At 39.3% G+C, this 21,657-nt stretch overlaps 1 protein-coding gene across 2 annotated transcripts in view; it reads left to right on the forward strand.

Annotated features, from left to right (window-relative positions):
* Window positions 1-965: 965 nt before the first annotated feature.
* ACTN2 (actinin alpha 2) overlaps window positions 966-21,657 on the forward strand; it is a 90,804-nt gene continuing 70,112 nt past the window's right edge. For both annotated transcript variants that reach the window (XM_048843788.2, XM_048843787.2), the window contains exon 1: window positions 966-1,391. In XM_048843788.2, coding sequence (XP_048699745.1) covers window positions 1,266-1,391 — 126 coding nt within the window. In that variant the 5' untranslated portion in view covers window positions 966-1,265. The remainder of the gene's footprint in view (window positions 1,392-21,657) is intronic.

The following is a 21,657-nucleotide window of genomic DNA, read 5'->3' on the forward strand; positions in this document are numbered from 1 at the left end:
TGAAGAACAAAGTAAACCTGCCTGCCAGTTCCCAAGAGAAATGTTCTCCCCAGGAAAATTAAAATGTTATGACATGGGAAGCATGGGATGTGCTTGTCTGAATTGTGTTTTCATTGTTCACAAGGCACCATAAAGAGAACAAAAAGTTTCCCCACTGAATTTTCCAAAAGACTTTTCCTAAATTATTGCTTTAGCAGTCATTAATTTATAATTCTCTCATTCTAACCAGGGGGGCAGATTCTGCAAACTGCTGAACATCCTCTGCATCCCATTGATTTCAGTGGGAGCTGAGAGTGCTCAGAGCTTTGCTAGATCTGGCTTTTTTTCTCTCTGGTTTATATTCCAGTCCTGATATATTTAGTCATTTTGTTTTCTCTTGGTAAATGCTTTTCTATAGTAACTCATGAGAACCTTTTCAAAAAGGGAGATGGGGTGAAGTGAGTCAAGGGCCTTGAAGCTTTGGACCAACAGTAAGTAACATGTTGTTTTTATATGTGTGTGTGTGTGTGTGTGTGTATATAATATATCTTGATTCTGTTTTTTAATTTATAAATTGTAATCAGCTCTCCAAACTACAGATGCATGCACCGAACATACAAAGATGAAACTTCAACAGTTTCTGAGTGCTATTAAAAGAAAAAAGACAGTAATGCAAATCACAGAAAATGTTCAGAGCCACTGAACAGAGAATGTATACAGAGGTGAATTTCCTTGATTAGACTTCCCTCCTGCAGATAAATCATTGCTCTTCTCTGCACAGTAAATACCTACATGTATTTGTGTAACAGTTTAATAACACTTAATAGCAAATGCAAAATTGCATAGTCTTCTATATACCAACAGATCATTCTGCTTCTGCTGATCAGGCTGAAGGTCTGCCTTGCAACTTGTAAACGAGAGACTGAAAAAGGTGGGGGCTAGTCCAGGCTGCTGAGCCACGTGACACAGTGGGGATAATAAGCAGCAGCAGTGAGCTGGAGCTGGGGCTTCTCTGGAGATTCAGCCACAGGGACCTGCAGCAGCAGCAGCAGAGTGGGAGGGAGGGAAGTGAAGGTCATCACAGTTCAGCTCATACCTGTATCCTGACAGCTTCAACCTGTCCTGCCAGCAAGACTCATCAATATTAACACCCTCTCACCTTGAAAAAAGAAAGAAGGAAGCAGGGAAAAAACACCACTGCCTGAAATCAAAGAAAAAAGTAAAAAATAAAAATCAAGTAATAAAAGCCACAGCAAGTGTAGAGTTGAATCTGGTCCTTGAGCAATATGAACCAGATAGAAACAAGTATGCAGTACAGCTATGAATATGAAGATGATGAGTATATGATCCAAGAGGAAGAATGGGATAGGGACATGCTCCTGGACCCAGCATGGGAGAAACAGCAAAGGAAGGTCAGGAAAGAAAATAAACTGTGTGTCTGTCTGTGTGTGTCTGGAATAATAATCACCGCCTTATTATAACACTTTATCTTGTAGCTGTAAATGAATGTGCACTAGTGAATTCAAGTGCTATAATTTTTGCAAAGGAATCTATGATCAGTTTTACTCTTTATATAAACATTTTTAACTATGTTGTTATATATAGCTTATGAAATAGTCCTTCACTTTTAGAATTCTTATATATAAATGGAGGCTGTATATGAAATTAAATGAATATCATGAAAGTTTTTTGATACACTTTGATTCAATATTTTTCATGCTCACATTGGCTGTTGGCAGAGATTTTAACCATTCCTAAAATCACTTTCTGGGCCATATTTTCAAAAAGTGGCCTCTGAATTTGTGTAAATTCACCTGATTGCCTGTAAAAATAAGAAAAGGAGTACTTGTGGCACCTTAGAGACTAACCAATTTATTTGAGCATGAGCTTTCGTGAGCTACAGCTCACTTCATCGGATGCATACCGTGGAAACTGCAGCAGACTTTATATACACACAGAGAATATGAAACAATACCTCCTCCCACCCCACTGTCCTGCTGGTAATAGCTTATCTAAAGTGAGCATCAGGTTGGGCCATTTCCAGCACAAATCCAGGTTTTCTCACCCTCCACCCCCCCACACAAATTCACTCTCCTGTTGGTGATAGCCCATCCAAAGTGACAACTCATCACCAGCAGGAGAGTGAATTTGTGTGGGGGGGTGGAGGGTGAGAAAACCTGGATTTCTGCTGGAAATGGCCCAACCTGATGCTCACTTTAGATAAGCTATTACCAGCAGGACAGTGGGGTGGGAGGAGGTATTCTTTCATATTCTCTGTGTGTATATAAAGTCTGCTGCAGTTTCCACGGTATGCATCCGATGAAGTGAGCTGTAGCTCACGAAAGCTCATGCTCAAATAAATTGGTTAGTCTCTAAGGTGCCACAAGTACTCCTTTTCTTTTTGCAAATACAGACTAACACGGCTGTTACTCTGAAACCTGTAAAAATAAGGTAATTGAAAGTGTAAATGAGAAGCTATGCCTGCAATTACCCAAAATGCACTTGCAACTGCATATTTCCAGGAACAAACTGAGAGACCACTTTTGAAATTAAGGTCCTCTGAGTTGACTCGTATTAGAATTTACTGTCAAATCCAGTGGAACAGTCTTGTTAAGAAACTATAGTCTTGGGAAATGTTCAGGCTGAGGTTTAAAAAGTCTCTTTATTTACTGAGTTAGGGACTGAAAGGTACCCAGCTGTCGTCCTACCAACTTACAGAGACAACTCTGTAAACGCCCTGAGCATCCTACTGTGGAGGAAATGCTTCTTACCTTCTGAATTTTGAAAAACAGTTGTACCAGCATAGAGGCTGATGATGCTCGGTTGCTGAGTACAGGTGGTATTTATAATCTTATCAGCAACTTGATTAACAGTTTTGATACTCCACTAGATAATCACTAATACGGCTTCATTAAAACATGACAAAGTAGAAATCACCTAAGCTGTTGCATAAGCAGCACATGGGAAAGGGATGATCACATCCGATGAAGTGAGCTGTAGCTCACGAAAGCTTATGCCAAATAAATTTGTTAGTCTCTAAGGTGCCACAAGTCCTCCTTTTCTTTTTGCAAATACAGACTAACAAGGCTGCTACTCTGAAACCTGTGAAATATTTCTGTTATTTCCTAAAGTAACAGATAATGTTGAAATTTATAGCTGTAAGATTTGGAGTTATGAGGTCATCTGCTAATTGCAGAAATAAAATATGTGGTATCCATCAGGCAATTGGGCCAAATTCTGTCCTTTGCTATGTGTGAAGAGCTCCCATTGAAAATTTCAGTGGAAGTTGCATATGTGTATCTGAAGGTAGAATTCAGCCTATTGAACACCTACCCTCTGTATATAACCTCTTTCTCAATGTAAGAGCAATTAGTTGCTTTTAGCAGGAAACTAAGGGTGAAATCCTGACCATAGGTCAATGAGTCTTTTTTCCCCATTAAATTCAATAGAGCAAGGATTTCACCCTAAATTTCTACTTCTAGCAAAATTGCAAACCTTTCTCCTCCCTTTATTTTTTGTTTCTGTGTGTTTAGTTTTCAGGACCTGGCATGATAGCATATGTTCAGATACTACTGTGTGTAGGTAATGTGCACTCTGTGGGATATCTTGAATACTGGTCTTTATATCTGTTATTTCAATTGTATCCTCCGGACCAGTAATAAAACTACAGCAGTCATCACTTAGATTTATTTTAGTTGGACTTTATTTTTTTATCTGGTGAGCAAGTGATTCTGATGCACTGTAACCTATGTGGCAATTAAAGTATGGAAGGCTTTTCAGTATTAGAAAATTGACGTTGTTCATTTTGTAAAGTATGGTACTTATAGTTCCTCTAAGGACCTAATACAGTTTCTTATGCAGCAAAAAACCACATTGTATAACAACTGCAGTTTTGTACAACAGTTTTGTATTTCCAAGAAGCATCAGCTAGATTTACTTTTCTTGAAAATATTGAATTCATAAGACTGCAGCATCCAGGATAAAACTGATCCTGTGTCCCATTTGAGTCTATGTTCTTGGCAGAGTGGGCAGATGCACAGAATGCTGTGGTAAAGAAGACAAAGTACTGAGGGGTTTTTAATAGTGTGGCAGTTGAATAACTCTTGGACAGTCCAGAAGAGTTTTCCTATAGTGAAAACCAGATATGCAGAGAATCTGGGTTTATTTTTGTTAGCAGTTAATCTGTTGCACATTTTTAACATTTGTTTGGGGTGGTGGAGGGAGTAGGACAGGGAAACGCTCATGTGAATCACAAACTGTGGACTCAGCATTTCTATCTCTTGTTCTATACCAGTTTGATTTTTCACTCCAGTTCGACAATGCTTCCGTGGAAAGTTAGCAGTTTAGAGCACATCAATAGATTAGCTATATTGTGGTTTTGTTTCTTTGTCTGCCATGTGCATTTGAAACAAATGCCAAAGTGATGCATACATTTAAAAATAACTAAGAGAGGGCATTCTTATTCCTTGGTTTAGAAAGGAGTCTGATAGTATATTTTCCCCTGGATTAATAATATCTCAGTAGATGGCCTGATGGATCTGAAGTGATCTAAGGGTGTCAAAATCGTTTTTTCAGGGTGCTAAAATAAGTTACGGAAAGTACATTCCCCATTCCCATATTTACCGGAGAAGGCTGTATATGCTTGGGTGGGCACAAAGATTTGTTCAAATATAATAATGAATAGTGATCTCAGTGCAACCCTGGCAGTTGGCAGCATATATGTTCTATGAGACAATCTTGGAAGAGGACAAAAATAAATGCCATTGTTTCTATTGTTGGCTGCCCTCTCCAGACTTGCCATTTCACTGATATGCATGGTATGAGATCTGTCAACAGATGCTGGTAACACACGATGACGTCCATAGGATTACAATGGATATGACGCTAATTATAACCACAGCTCATAGGGTATTATGATCTGCAGTAATCCAGGCTCTTGCTGTGGAATTCTTTGTTGCAGAAGTCTCAGTTAAATATGATGTACATTGTACAAAAGGAAGCTGGGGAGTAGCTTTGCTGTATCTGCTGTCAACGTGAACTGCAAATTGAAAGCTTCAGTTGGCGCAAAGTTTAACCTGTGTAAAAGGACACCACTAAAGTGCAGCAGTTGGCAGTATACAATATTAGATGCTAATGGTGCAAAACATAATTGGGGATTGTAGGGTTTGAATTTCAAACAGAGGTTTGAAAGGATTAAATTATGAGATTATTAGTATGTCTTCATTATGCCGTGTGTAGAGATGCTTCCAATACATGCTGATCAGAAAAGTTCAATTTTTGTGTCTTGTTTTCATCTTCGGGAGAAAGTGAACAGAGTCAATTAGTACTTTGGAAGTTTACTGCTTAATAAAAACACAGTGCTTTGCCATTGTCAATATGCACTTTGCTTGCTTGCTTGTTTAAAAAATATTCTGCAAGTGATGTGGATGTAGACACTTGTTCATTTGAACCTAAAAGGAAGCCATCAAGCACAGTTTATATTGGGCCACTTACTAGTCATGGGAGATAATACCTTTCAGTCACTGCCAAGCTGGGCTGGATATGAACTGAAAGCCATACTTGCTGACAATGGAAAATTTAAAAGCCTAAGATTTCCCTTCTGATTTCTGCTGTTTCAAAACAAAAACCTGATATCTAATACATTTCAATAAAATATTTCAGTAATAATTCAATTGGGAAAAGACTATCAATTTACTTTAGGCAAATTGGGGCAATGGTAAACTCAAGAACTGAAGTCCTGTATTCTTTGCTGCCTGCCCCTTCGGTTTTAATGAATGTCATCTTTACAACTGGCATCTGATCCTGTGACACCGATGGCTGTGACATCACCAAATGTCTTGAGATTCTGGAGTCAGTCTCAAAGGCTTTTGGAGTATTCTCAGGCTGAGGCTTGGGTGAAAAGACTGAGTATCAGCATGTATGTTGAAGACAATGACGTGAAAGGCATTACATCCCTTGAGCCCAGGTTTCCCCACAAAGGGCATGACGTTGATATTTCAGGGTCATCAATTGGATTAAAATTATAGGTGGCTTTTTAAAATAAATTCTGTTGCCTTTTATTATTTATGTCATATATAGAAACAAGTGCTCTCGAATTTTTAGACATAGGTAGGAAGACAAAGGTCAATCTTTCGGTTCTGTGTTTGTACAGTGCCTAGCACAGTGGAGTTCTGGTCCTTGACCAGGGCTCATAGGCACTATCACAATGTAAATAATAATTATTAATAAGATTCCTGCCTCAAGAAACCTACAGTCCTAACACTGATGGGGCTGTGTCTTGGTGCTGAGGGTTCCAGGGGTAGTAATTTACAGGGGAAGTATTTTGTTACTCTAGTAAATTTGTTTTCACTTGTACGAAGCTATATCACTATTTCTTCATTTATTCCTTTTTTAGCTAACTTGCTTGTTTGTTTCCCACTAGCGCTCTCTAATGCCAACTACTTAACACTGTGCTTGCAGTCGTCTATTTTTCATTTGTTTAATCCCAGTTAAAATATTTCACATAAAGTGGGATTTTCAAAAGCACACTTTTTGACTTAACTTTTACTCCCCTTGAAATCAATGGTAAAAATGGGTGCATGGCTGTCATTGACCCAGCTGTGCTGTACAGTCCATTTGGGCAAGACCCTTACATCTGTGCAGAGTCCCATTGGAGTCAGTGTGTTTCTGCACGGATGCAGCAGTTCACCCACACAGATCAGAGTGAAGGATGGGTGCTCTTACGAATAACAGCTTCAAATGTTATGGAAAATTCAATGCTTACCTTTTATCTTAACAAAGCAAGAGTATGCTGTTGAGAATAGTATTTGCAATTCTAAATCGGGGGGGTTGCCACTCAGGGAGGTATCTTAAGCTGGCTTTTTAAAATACTGAGGACATACATTTTTGTCCTGAGATGCCCCTGTAACTCCTATTTAATATTAATGGGAGTTATACATATGAATTGAGAGCAGACTGTAATTCCAAGTATGCAAACCTCTACTGAATAATTAGGTTCATCCATATTATTTTAACCTTTAACATACATGGAATTTAAATACTTAATTTCATATAGTTAAACACTGCTTGTATTACAGTTGATTTCTGGGCCCCAGAGACATTGTTTATTTAAAGGAATATATGGATATGTATTAAATACTATGAGTTAAGATATTCAACATTAGCAAGTCAGGAGATCCAAAAGGTAATCCTACAGCCCCGTTTGCTGTAACCCTGCTTTTAAAATATGTGGTTGTAATTGTTTTCCATTGGGAAAAGTTTCTTTTTCTTCCCTGTATTCTCACTATAAAGACAATATGTCAGAAGGGATTTTGCTCAAACTTAAAAACAAATTATCTTTGACCAGAGACCAAGAATAGATAACTTCTTAAAGGATGAATGTTTTGGAAAAGTTATGAGAGTAGAAAAATGGAATGACCATAATGGACACTGCTTTGGTCACACTGATGATCTTTCATATTGTGTATTAATAGGAGAAATGCTGGTCTTTTCTGCTTTTATTAACCAGATATAAAGATGTATTTGGTTAAAACGCCAAACCTGGCGGAAAGTATATATTGACTTCAGATACATTTAAGTAAGAAAACAGACTGTTTTATTGAATATTCTTATCCTGTGTTTACAGAATTATAATAGTTCATGGGGTAATAAGCTGTTATTGATACTTTATGTATTGGAATTTTTATTATGTTAACCTGTTCAATGTGATATTAAAATACAATGAGTTATAACCCCAAGCCTGTTTTTACTGTATTGTCTGTGTCAAGGAGAACAGAATGCTGCATTCTAGAGACTATCTCAGACGTGGGTGATAAGTGTGTGACTCTGGGGGGCTCGTATGCAGAGCCACCTTTACATCAGTGCCCCTAGTGGGAGTGCAGGGCTGAGAGTGGGATGTCTGTTTTGGCAGTGACAGATAAACAAGAAGACCTGAAATACAGGGAAGAGGGAGAAGTTGCGTGCTGGGAGCCCATCTAGAAATCTTTGTGCTCCTGATCTAGTGGCTACCTAGGCAGATAGATGCATGGAAGCTCATGATTCTTTTGAGTAGAAACATTGCCACCTTTTAAGTAAAGGACAGAAAGATTTATCTGATGCCTAAGTTTTATTTTTAGACAGCTTTTGTCATATAATGATTTATTGCTATGGGTTTTTTTAAACCTTGACATAAAACATTCTTGTTTGTTATTAAAGGAAATCATAAGCCTTTGGGATAAAGAAAAGATCTGAAGGTTGTGGACAGGTGCAATTCACTCTTCAGGATATCTGAACTAAAAGGGAATTTGCAGACTAGGGCAGTGTGTATGCTAGAAATCTTTGTCTCATACCATCCTTTGGAGTACTTCAGGCATGATTGTCTATTGTTGTCCTATAAATTAATAGAAAGTGTACTGGAACAAGATTTCTGGCCTTAGTTATACTATTATAGACAAAGCCAGCACAAGAAGTCTTAATCTTATTTACACTGGTGGTATAAAGGGTTCTTTTAAGGTGGGTGTAAATTTAATTTCTGCTTAATTTAAGGCCTTTTTACACTGCTAGAGTAGCACCAAAGGGCCTTAATGTAAACAAGAATAAATCTCAAAGTATTTATTTAGGCTAAATCCTGTACTCCTCTTGCATGAAAAACTCCTTTTGATTTCACTGGGAAGTATGCACGTGTGAAGACTGCCAGAACAGAACAGGCTTGTCAGGAAAAAACCACATTGTTTTGTATCCTACTAAATATCCAATCTTTGGCAATATACAGATTAATTTTTCCTTTATGATGTATTAATTTGGCATGTAAATCCTGTAATTACAGCCTCCATCATACTAGAAAATAAGAAAAGTTTGCATTTTAGAAGTATAGGCACAGAAGACTCTCTTAGGAAAGACTAGTCACCATTATGGACCAAATTATCCATCTAGTTAAACGTGTGCAACTTAATTGAGTTCAGTGGCATTGCACTGATGAACAGGAATTAAGAGAAATTGACTCTATAAATCTGTAGGCAACATCTGTAAATAGTTACAGTAAATTTCACTCCAGAGTCCATGCTGGCTTCCATCAGTGTAGCCTCAGTAGAAATACCCCTCTTTCTTGAAAAGTCTGACAGGGTGAGGAGAAGTTTAAAGTGATGGAAGGCAGCAGCCCCATTCCTCACCTCTGGGATAAAAGAGGTGATCAAGCCTGGGTTGCACACACTGTGGATAAAATAGGAAAAAGAAATTAAATGGGTGCCAGGACTGGTTGGAGATCACTAGGAAAATTAGGAAATGTAGAAATATTACTGTTATACTTAAGGGTGCCCCAGGACACCACTGTTGTTATTTGGAGTATAATAGTATCCACAGATTGTGATAGGCACCTTCCAATTGCAGGTCGACTTTGCATTGAGAGTTGGGTAGGCAGACCTGTGCCTGTGCAGAGCCCCATTGAAATAAATGGCTCTATGTATCTGCAGAGGTCTGCTCATGAAGATTCACGGACATATAGTATATGAAGACAATCTCTGCCCCGAAGAGTTTCTAGCAATGTGATACAGACAGCAGGGTCTCCTTATGCCCACATGGAATCCCATTGAATTTAATGGGGCTCTATACAGGCACCTGTAGGGCAGGGCCTAAGGAAACAAGTAGTGTTTGAAGGGTAAGGGAGAGGGATGAAAACACAGTCTTTAAAAATAAATAAATATCAACATTCCCGCTACTTCACTACCTAGCCAATATTAATTGGCAATTTTTTGTCGGCATTACAGTAGATGTGTGTCTCTAGATAAGTGGCTTTACAGACTAACTTAGGGAAGGGATTCCGTTTGTAAGGAGTGCCATGGAGGGAAGTACAAAGACAGTTGTGGGAGATCATATCTCATGTGACCCGCAGAGTCCTAAAATGCAACTCCCAGCCATCCTCTCCCTGTATCCTCTGGGTGAGAACACAGTTGATAAACTGCCAAGTTTTTAATTACTGGTGAATTAAAGCAGCAAAAAGCAAACAATTTATATTTATCAGGTTTATTTATCAACAGGTTCAAGTGAATATCATGGTTGTGTGCATTTAAAAAAAGGAATGATGTGCCTATAATATGAAAATTAGGTGCAGCCGCTGGGCTCGGCGCAAGCATCCAACATGGATCTTAGCATCGCAAACCTTCCGCACCCCGAGGCTAAGTGTTTTTCTCAAGTTGGTCAGGGTTTTCCTCTTTTAAACAGAAGAGAATGTTGGTTGTTGAGAAGTTATTATATATTAACTATTTTCTAGTATTACGCCTTAAATTGTAGATTCTGATCCTACAAAGGGACCCACAAACAGAGAGCCCTACTCTTGTGCAGCATCCTGCGGAAAGTAGTAGGGCTCCATGTAGGAGTCAGGGCTGTGTACGTGGATTGTTTTGCAGGATTAGGCCCTTAGAGATTGGTTTTAAGTTAAAATAGTAACATGCTGAATTCCTTTTGCTAATGTGACTTGTGTGGAATTGTGTCTGAGAGGAGGACACTGAAGCAGTGGCAGAGTGACCATATTTTGTCAGCGTGTTTGATATTTTATCTAAATATTATCAATAAACTCTACTCTGAGGGAGAAATAAATGAAAATTGTGGCCATATGTACCCAGAATATAAAAGAAAATTAAACAGAGCTTTTATGAAACTATCTCAACCAGCAATATTTCATGGTGGCAGAAGTTTATAGTTCTATTGGGAAATCCTTTTAAAAAACCCAAACAAAACACCATTTTATTTTAAGAAATAAGTGCATCGGTGCAGTACCAATATTTATTCATTTATTTTATTCCTTTCAATTTATAGTCATCCTCTAATCTGAATGTAGCACTTTTGCTTTCTAATGGGCAAATTCTGTATTACACTATGCAGTTCTACTGAATTCATTACAGTGGGACGGAACAACTGGATTTTAAAAATACTCAGTGTCCTTTATAACACAGCTGGCTACATTTAAGCATTCTAGAACTGAACTTGGTTACAGAGGAATATGTTAGATTATTAATTTCTCTGGCATGTATATATGATACACTCCAGAGAGAAGAATTTATATGAAGTAGAATGCCTAAAATGCTTCCTGATAAGGAACATAACTTTGTGGACATCACAGTCAAGTTAATATTGTTCAAAAATTAATTTTCTGGTTTTTTTAAGTTAATTTAAATATATTGAAAAATATACCTTTTTCATCATAGTTGGTTTCTAGGAAGTATATGCACCTTAAGCTGTTGTAATAAGACACTGGTAATATTTGCATTTGCAAACAGACTTGCATGTATACCAGCTTGGGCCAACCAAGGTTGTTGTTAATGCACTGGAGCTCTCTAAAAGAAAAAGCATTGATGGATTTTAGTATACATCGAACTGAGACCATTGGGCAGAGCCATTCACAATGTCATCAGGCACTGTGCAATGGTCCCTTTTCAGTTTATAAAATCAGGCATGAATTTAAGAAGATTACCTATTCCACATTATTTAACAGGAAAATACAACTGAATGATCACCTTCTGTGACTGTGCTTCTGTTCCTATACAGTAACTTTTCCCTGTGGTACTGGAAGCAACTCTTTTTTAAACTAACTAGGGTGGCGTGATTCTAATAATTCTCAAACTACTGGTGGGAAAGAATTACTGTGTAGGACCCGAGGTTCAGTTGCTGTCAGTGGTGATTTTCCTCTGTTGCTGGGGATGTTGGAACAGGAGAGAGAGCCTGAATAATCAGGTGAAGGAGAGGGAAGGAGAGCGAAATGAAAAGAGAGAGAATTGAGAGGGAGGGAGATTAAAACTAAGGACAGATACCAAACAGCTGAAGGGAGATTAGAAACCAGAGACCAGCCATGCCTGCTGATAGTGTGAGTGGGGAGGGGGGGAGGAACCAGCTTCAGCAGTTTGTGCTCAGTCTGTATGACCATGCTCAATGCAAGCCAAGTACCAAATCTGGAGGGGCATGTGACCCTGCATGCGCCCCCCTCCCCATGGGTCACCTCTGCTAGAAACACACACAACCTGAGAAGTGTAAGAAAGAAATGTAGGGATATAATAAGAGACATGGTGGATAGGGCAATATCTTTTATTGAACCAACTTCTCTGTTGGTGAAAGAGACAAGCTTTAGAACTACACAGAGCTCTTCAGCAGGTCAGGGAAAGGCACTCAGAGTGTCACAGCCAAATACAAGGTAGAACAGATTGTTTAGTATAAGTAGCTAACACATATTTTAAGAGACCATTCAAGGTAAAGTGACCTGTTAACACCTCTCCAGTCATAGGACAAAAAAGTGGGATTAGTGAATTACAAATTGCTGTAATAAAAGACATAAAGCCAGCGTCTTTATTAAGACCACGATTTTTAGTGTCTCGCAAAGTTATGAATTTAAGCACCCAGGCTCATCTTTTGAAGGTTTTGTGCAGGTTTCCTTTGAGGATGATGACTGATAGATCATTTTGTGATGTGTTCACCCACAGGTGATATGTTTTTTGTCATTTATCATTTTTCTGTTTGAAAAATACCTAGCACTTTCATACTTTTGATCAAATATTTTGCACGCACATAACTGAAAAACAACTGGCGCTAGAAAGACCAAACATTAAATCTAGGTCTTTAAAGATAAAAACCACTGTGCCAACAACTCCATGGTATTGCCCTTGCCCTATAATGCAAATTCATGCTTCCTTTTCCATCAGATTTTTCCTTCCAACCTTTTCAGCTACCATACCACATTACAGAAAAAGATCAAAGATGATAAAGCTTGAATTAGTGGTGAGAAACATTCTTCAGTGTTTATCATGAAAAGAGAAGGTGGAGTGTGAATAGTTCACACTCCATTGGCTAACTCAAGCAGTTCTTCCAAAAACCCAAACTTTTTAATACTTCAAATTGCAAAGTTACGTAGTAGGCAGAACACTGTCACGAAAATTTAACAACAAAATCTACTTGCTTGCCCATTTTACCATGATAATTGATAATCATTAAAAGAATAATATTTTACTTTAAAAATTTTTTCTCGAGGGTGAGTGGGTAAGTAGAATTTTAGAAAATTACAATAGTAGTTAAAGACTGACAATATTTTTCATAGCTCTATGATAAATCCTTGCCATTGTTTTTGGAGTCACACTTACCAATACCTCTGATTTGGGGCTGTCTACATAGGCAATTTGACCTTGTTGTGGGATTATGTTGTTGTTTATTATTTGTATTACTGTAGCAACTAGAAGCCCTAGGCATGGCCTAGGATCCCATTGTGCTCCGTGCTATATAAACACAGAACAAAAAGACAGTACCTGTCCCAAAGATTTTACCCGTTTTGGTTCTGTCTGTGTAGATGGAAACAAACCATATTTTAGCCACATTACTGAATCGTGTTACAGTCCTATCACTAATGCATTCTAACACAACAGGGGCAACTGGATGTAATTTGATGGCTTGTGTTGCATAGGTGAGAAGGGATCTAATGGTCTCTTGGGCCTTAAAAATCTATTACTCTGACGTGATTAGATGACAACTGTGTTAAAATATGATACTTGACATAGTAAATGTCCCACAGTGGTGTGTTTTTATTTGTTTTTTTAAAGAGTAGTACAATATGCTTAAGTCAATGTAAGCTGAGGATACATTAGAGGACAAATGAACAGTTATCCAGAAAACCAGGCCAAATTTCAACCCCATTTTCAGAAACAGCTGCCTAAAAATTAGGCTCTCAGTTCTTGTTTAGGGTCTCGGTTCAGGAAAAGACTTCCACATGTGCTTAAATCCATCCCTACATAGGCCAAGCACATGCCTACAGTTAAGCATGTGTTTAAGTGCTGCCCTGGATGAGGATGCTTTCCTAAACTGGTACCTAAATAAGTGCCCTGATTTTTCAAAAGTATTGAACACCCAGACTCATCAGTTCCCACTGAATTCAATAGGAACTGCAGGCTATGCAGCACTTCTGAAAATCAGGGCACTTATTTAGGAACCTAAACAAGGGTTTAGGAGCCTATCTTTGGGCAAACTTTTTTGAAAATCTTGGTCCCAGCATAGCTTTCTGGTGCTGGAAAGGCTAATAATTTGCACCTTTGTATGTGAGACGACAAGGAACTTACTGTTTGTAGAAAACCAATAATCACCTGCATGGCGTGAGCAAAGAAAACATAAATGCTGGTGCAGCTTTGAGGGATTTTTTAAGCTATGGGTCTTTCTTCAGGCTGTGGAAAACCTGTAGGGTCAAATTTCAATCCCATCTGTAGCTAGATAAACTTCAGTGGAGTTACAGTCAGGAATCAGTTTGGCCCTGTCTATCTATTCTATTTAATGTCTTTATCTACACATATAGTGTATTATACATCTGTCACCAGGGGTTTGGCAAGCTACTAGAATTATTAAAAACAAACAAACAAAACACCATACAAATAGTCTGAAGATTGTACTTTCTGCCTTTGCCTTGTGGCCTGTGTTTCCATGACGCAAAGCGGCCCCATAGTCAAAATGTTTTATGACCAGAAAACATGCACTTTAACAAAGAACTTCTATGTTTACTTGACAAAGGATTTGCTCATTACAAATTCAGCGCTCGCTCTAAAAACAGATGTTCCTGCTCCCTGCATTTGAGCTGTCGCTGTTTATTATTTTTTTTCTATTGATTCTGGTTAGGTTCTTAAGCAAAAACAAGTTAGTTAATACCATTTTGTGTGCATATATAATGATGATATCTATTTATAGTCTCTGAGTAAGATATTTAAAAGCACCTTCGTGGCTTTGGCACACAAGTCCCATTTTCAAAAATGACTTAGGTATTTTAGTCCTATTGAAAGTCAATGGGACTTGGTGGCCGAAATACATTGGTGCTTTTGAAAATTTTACTCTCTGTCTACTTTGTCACAGAGCAATCGTGTTACTGAGGTTAAAAAATAACCAAGCACAATACGTTTTAAATGCACCTCCTATATTTATGCCGTTGTATTCTAATAATAATAAAAAAGACAAAACCTTTAAAGTATTAAATCTAAAACGAATATTTTTTTTTTATTTCTCAGTCAGCAACTGTGACTCGGCAGAGAAATTAACTTTCACTAGCTGACGTATATGCTTTGTGTGCTGAGAAATACTGCATTTAATACACACAAGCGGGTTAGGTTACACAGTGAGCTAATGCAGAAGGCTTTTACTTCTGAGAAAGGGACCTCAGTTGAAATCTTGGTTTAGAGAAACTGAATTAGGTAGGCTTGAAATCTGTTATCTAACAGAGTACATATGCATTAATTCACTGTTCAAAAATACTCTGATGTCTGACCATAAATATATCTTCTTATGATCACTTACTAGTAAAAGGATATTAAAACACCAAATGGTCTTCAGATTGCATTGTCTCTTCTGAGTCTCTTCTCACTTTATCCGTGTGGAAGACATGATCTTACACTCGTGAACATTTTAAAAGCATGTTGATAAACTAAATTATGAAAACTTTTCTATCTACCCTATTACTGGCTGAATCATACACTGGGGGAGGGGGGAGCAGGGGCGTGGCAATGTCGCATATAATTAACAAGAAAAGATAGCACTGTGAAGAAAAAGCCTCAGAGAAAGCAGGGGAGACAGTTGGAAATCCAGTCTACTAAATCTTGGATTAGCCTACTTCAATTAATCCTACTATCTGGAGGGTATACCCTCCGTTTCACCCACACTATCATTTGGATGTAATTGTTTCCATCACATAACCTTAAATAGCCAAGGATCATTTAAAAATATGTCTGTATGGCATCTTCCAACTTATCTGTATATATATATATATATATATACACATCTTCTTACTATATGTTCCATTCTATGCATCCGATGAAGTGAGCTGTAGCCCACGAAAGCTTATGCTCTAATAAATTTGTTAGTCTCTAAGGTGCCACAAGTACTCCTGTTCTTTTTGTAGGGAAAAAAGTCAACCAGCACCTACACTGATGGTTCAGGAGGCAATGAGATGCCGGAAGGAGGGTGTTGGGGATCAGATGCCGCTGTTGATGATGGAAGAGCAGTGAGTGGGCCCTGAGACTGGAAAAGGGAACCAGAAATAAAATTCAGTGATATGAATGTTCATGTGCTGATGATGGGGCATTGGTCATGTTGATTCCCTCTGCTGAACTGACTTGGTGGAGAACTTTATCCAGTGCAGAGGGCATGTGCTCCACCTCAGAGTCCACGTGTGTAATACAGGTGTAGAAGTGCCTCTGCCGAACCATCAGAATAGCTAAGGAGAAGCTTCCTCTGGCACCTCCTCTTTCATCCTGTCTCAATTCTCCCTTTTCTCAATTCTAGAGGCAGTGACAGACATAGCAGAGCTTATGCAGTTTTTTCTACAAGTGGCTTGCCATAGGAGACTGGCCATGCAGCTGGAATAGACCCTACATGTAAGGTGCAGTACACAGAAAACGGAATGACCTCTCCTTTCAGTTAGATCTCTACGTTCACACCCTTCATCATCACTCTGCCAAGCTACACATCTTAAGTTGCCCCTAGCCCCTTTAACACTGTGTAGTTCCTTTTCTTGGAATAGCCTCCAGCTTGTTGATATCCTTCTGTTATGAAGGTGGCCAGACCTGAATATAATATTCCAGACATGATTTCACTTGAACTGTATAGAGGACCAATTACTTCCCTCCTTTGTGACTTGATGCCTTTGCATAGCAACTCAAAATCTCACTGGATTTGTTTGCTCTCATAGTACATACTGTTTTTTTGTCTACCTCGCTATTTCACAGTTTTGCAGGAGTTGAACCTCAAAGGCTTCCCCACATCCTGCTGTTTACTCCAGTGCAGCGTAAATCTATTTGGGGGCATAGAGATACCTCAGACATCACCATGCTCTACGGTGATCCAAAAAGCACCAGTACACTGTGCTTGCTAAAATATATCTGACACAAAGCTAGGTGACCCTGATAGAAGGAAATGTTTTCTTCAGCAGCACAAACGCCAAATTCTGTCCTTGATCCTGCAAGGTGGTGAGTATTGACTGAGAACTGCTGAGTACCATCAATCCTATTTATATCATTGGGAGTTAAGGGTACAACACCTTGCAGGTTTGGGCCCCCAGATGCATGCATGGTTTCCATTTACTTAAATGGGATTCACATATACAGGCAGAATTTGGCATTGTACTATATGTGAAACAAAGCACTGTAATGTCTTAATTGTTAAATTATTAAATGCTAGAACAATGTGGCTTACTGGAAGAGATCAGTGTGTTAATGAACCTTTGGTCCAAGGGGAAATACAAAATTAACCTTTGTAAGAATAAAAGACATCAAAGGCCGTAGTGTCAAAAACACAGCATTCAAGCCTAGGTATTATAGTTCTGTTCCATCAGTCCTTTTTTCCTATTTCTCTCCTCCCTCCCTCCCCCCCGCCCAAAATTTTAACCTAATTTAGCAACTTTAGGTCTGGATCTGCTCTTCTCACAAGTTATGTGTGTCAAGCGGTCGTTTTTCACTCAATAGTACTTTCAGCATGAGAACACTTGTAAATTTAATAAATTATCCAGTTTCATTCACTTTTTGTAACATATTTTATATTTACAGAACCAACATTTTTAAGTGGCACAAAAGGGTCCTTAATTTACCTATTTTAGATACTTAAGTGGCCAAATTCTGCCTGTATATGTGAATCCCATTTAAGTAAATGGAAACCATGCATGCATCTGGGGGCCTCTATCTATCATGGTATCTGAGGATATCACAATCTTTAATATATTTATCCTCACAGCACTCCAGTGAGGTAAGGAAGTAGTCTATGGATGGGAACTGAGGTATAGAGAGATGTCAAGGTTCCTCCCCCACTCTGAACTCTAGGGTACAGATGTGGGGACCTGCATGAAAAACCTCCTAAGCTTATCTTTACCAGCTTAGGTCAAAACTTCCCCAAGGTACAAAATATTACACCCGTTATCCTTGGAATGGCCGCTACCACCACCAAACTAATACTGGTTACTGGGGAAGAGCTGTTTGGACGCGTCTTTCCCCCCAAAATACTTCCCAAAACCTTGCACCCCACTTCCTGGACAAGGTTTGGTAAAAAGCCTCACCAATTTGCCTAGGTGACTACAGACCCAGACCCTTGGATCTTAAGAACAATGAACAATCCTCCCAACACTTGCACCCCCCCTTTCCTGGGAAATGTTGGATAAAAAGCCTCACCAATTTGCATAGGTGACCACAGACCCAAACCTTTGGATCTGAGAACAATGAAAAAACATTTAGTTTTTTACAAGAAGACTTTTAATAAAAAATAGAAGTAAATAGAAATAAAGAAATCCCCCCTGTAAAATCAGGATGGTAGATATCTTACAGGGTAATTAGATTCAAAAACATAGAGAACCCCTCTAGGCAAACCCTTAAGTTACAAAAAAGATACACAGACAGAAATAGTTATTCTATTCAGCACAATTCTTTTCTCAGCCATTTAAAGAAATCATAATCTAACACATGCCTAGCTAGATTACTTACTAAAAGTTCTAAGACTCCATTCCTGGTCTATCCCTGGCAGAAACCAGCATACAGACAGCCACAGACCCTTTGTTTCTCTTCCTCCTCCCAGCTTTTGAAAGTATCCTGTCCCCTCATTGGTCATTTTGGTCAGGTGCCAGCGAGGCCACCTTTAGCTTCTTAACCCTTTACAGGTGAGAGGAGCTTTCCCCTGGCCAGGAGGGATTTCAAAGGGGTTTACCCTTCCCTTTATATTTATGACAAGAGACTAAGAGTATGTCTGCATAGCAAAGAAAAACCCGCATCTGGCCCATGCCAGCTGACTCAAGCTGTGGGGCTGTTTCATTGCTGTGTAGACTTCCAGGCTCAGGCTGGAGTCAGAGTTCTGGGACCCTTCCATCCAGGCTCCAACCTGACCCCAGAAGTCTACACAGCAATGAAACAGGTCTGCAGCTTGAGCCCCATGAGCCCGCGTCAGCTGGCACAGACCAGTTGTGGGTTTTTCTTTGCTGTGTAGATGTATCCTCAGGAACTTGCCCGATCCTACAAGAAGTCTGCAGTGTAGTAGGGACTCGAAACCATGGCTCCCAAGTCTCAAGTTAGCACCTTAACCACTGGATCATGCTTCCTTTCTGATCGGTATAGCAATTTAATTTGGGGGCTAATGTACGTGGGAAATTTGTTAGTATTATAGATACTGTATATTGGCATAAGAGATAATATTTATTTAACTGTTATAGTGCTAATGTTATACCCTAAGCAGTTAACACAGATTAAAAGAACAGTCTTCAATACTAAAAAAAAATAAAGATCTTAATATTGTTATGGTGAGAGTCATTGGAGGATGTTGTTACACAAAGTATTACCAGTTTGTTTTCTTGGCACGCAAACAGTGTTCGGTCTTTGAAGATATACATATTGTTGTAAGTTTTGTGATGTATAGTCCTTTTGGGGGAGCTGTTGCCAACAGCTGGAGAGTTTGCTCTCAGCTTTACCTTGTCTAGCTAGAGTCAATTCTTTGTGCAGAGTTGCTTCCTGAGGCAGGGCATTGGATTGAGGTTTCTGAAAGCGGGAATTACCTGTATGCCATTTATGACCAACTCTGTTCAAAGATGATTGTGTATAGTATATGTAAACAAGCTATACTATGAAAATACCCAGACTGATGTCTTCTCCAACAGGAAACCAACCTGCAAGACCCAGAAATCTACTACCAATCAGCAGGGTAGTGACCATATTAAGGAACTGAACTCCCTATTTCAATATTAACAAAAGCCTGGAGATTAATTTGTATACTGGCGATTGGATAGCTCAGGATACTGGAGATATGAAGCCTTTCAGTTTTAGAACACAGTTTCCTGGTGCCCTACGCAGCCGCCTGCTGCCTGCCTGCTGCTCCAGTCCCTGCTCCGCCTCTTTCCCATGGCCCCCAGCCCCGCCCCCACCCCACCCCGCCCCTGCTCTGCCCCAGGCAGATTTTTTTGATATTGCATAAAAGTTGAGAACTCCACTGGTTGTGATGGGTTGCCTAGTTGCCTGCTGCAATCAAACTTGTCTTGTAACAAGGCCTGTGTCATCAGTGGTAATGAAACTTTCTGCATGAGAGAGGGCACTTGGAATATTATACCTGCTGTTCATCTGAAGTTGTAGGTCTCTATGGTGTAATCAGAGAGTCAGATTAACTTGTGAAGGATGCAGTGCCATAGGAATGTGAGCAGCCAATGGACCATCTCTGAGCACCAGGTATGGTTGATGGAGCCAGGATTTCCAGATGACCATGTCTAAACTGCTGCTGTCCATCCTGAGGTGACAAGCAGTCCTGCGCTGCTGCAGCTTTATTTACTAACTCTGAGACCATGTAAATCTATTATTTTTGTTTGCTAGAACAGGGCTTGTTGGTGTGAGAGAGCGAGAGCTAATGAACTATAATGGAGTTGGCACATTGCTTTGGCTCTCACAGCAAAAGCCCCTGTAGAAATTGGTGAAAGGAATGAAATTCTGTACACTGGTAATCTTTTTCGAGCTACATTGACAGTATGTTGAACTGTATTCTGTGGCCTTACGTGCAAATTCACACGTTTAGGCTGGTGATTTTTACAATAGTAGGACCTATGAAATGCAACTAAGCAGTTCCATCCAGTAGAGGGTAATACTGTACACAAACACGAGACTGCACGTTACAGTAGGAATTTAGGCGGCTGTGTCATTTCTGGGTTTGTTCCCTTGTGTCTCTAGCTGCAGCATCCTTTGTCTCTGGCTGCAGCACCAATCGTCTTGTCTTGCTACAGGTAACCAGGCTGACCATATGGCTTCCTTGTTTTTCATTATTTTATATTTCAAGTTGTAGTATCTATATTATTTAAAATGTTTAATAGTGCTTGTCAAGGTTCCTCCCCCACTCTGAACTCTAGGGTACAGATGTGGGGACCTGCATGAAAAAACCCCCTAAGCTTATCTTTACCAGCTTAGGTCAAAACTTCCCCAAGGTACAAAATATTACACCCGTTATCCTTGGAATGGCCGCTACCACCACCAAACTAATACTGGTTACTGGGGAAGAGCTGTTTGGACGCGTCTTTCCCCCCAAAATACTTCCCAAAACCTTGCACCCCACTTCCTGGACAAGGTTTGGTAAAAAGCCTCACCAATTTGCCTAGGTGACTACAGACCCAGACCCTTGGATCTTAAGAACAATGAACAATCCTCCCAACACTTGCACCCCCCCTTTCCTGGGAAATGTTGGATAAAAAGCCTCACCAATTTGCATAGGTGACCACAGACCCAAACCCTTGGATCTGAGAACAATGAAAAAGCATTCAGTTTTTACAAGAAGACTTTTAATAAAAAATAGAAGTAAATAGAAATAAAGAAATCCCCCCTGTAAAATCAGGATGGTAGATATCTTACAGGGTAATTAGATTCAAAAACATAGAGAACCCCTCTAGGCAAAACCTTAAGTTACAAAAAAGATGCACAGACAGAAATAGTTATTCTATTCAGCACAATGCTTTTCTCAGCCATTTAAAGGAATCATAATCTAACACATACCTAGCTAGATTACTTACTAAAAGTTCTAAGACTCCATTCCTGTTCTGTCTCTGGCAAGAGCAGCACACAGACAGACTCAGACCCTTTGTTCCTCTCCCTGCTCCCAGCTTTTGAAAGTATCTTGTCTCCTCATTGGTCATTTTGGTCAGGTGCCAGCGAGGTTACCTTTAGCTTCTTAACCCTTTACAGGTGAGAGGAGCTTTCC

The sequence above is a fragment of the Caretta caretta genome, chromosome 3, assembly GCF_965140235.1.
Source record: "Caretta caretta isolate rCarCar2 chromosome 3, rCarCar1.hap1, whole genome shotgun sequence".
Taxonomy (NCBI): Eukaryota; Metazoa; Chordata; order Testudines; family Cheloniidae; genus Caretta; species Caretta caretta.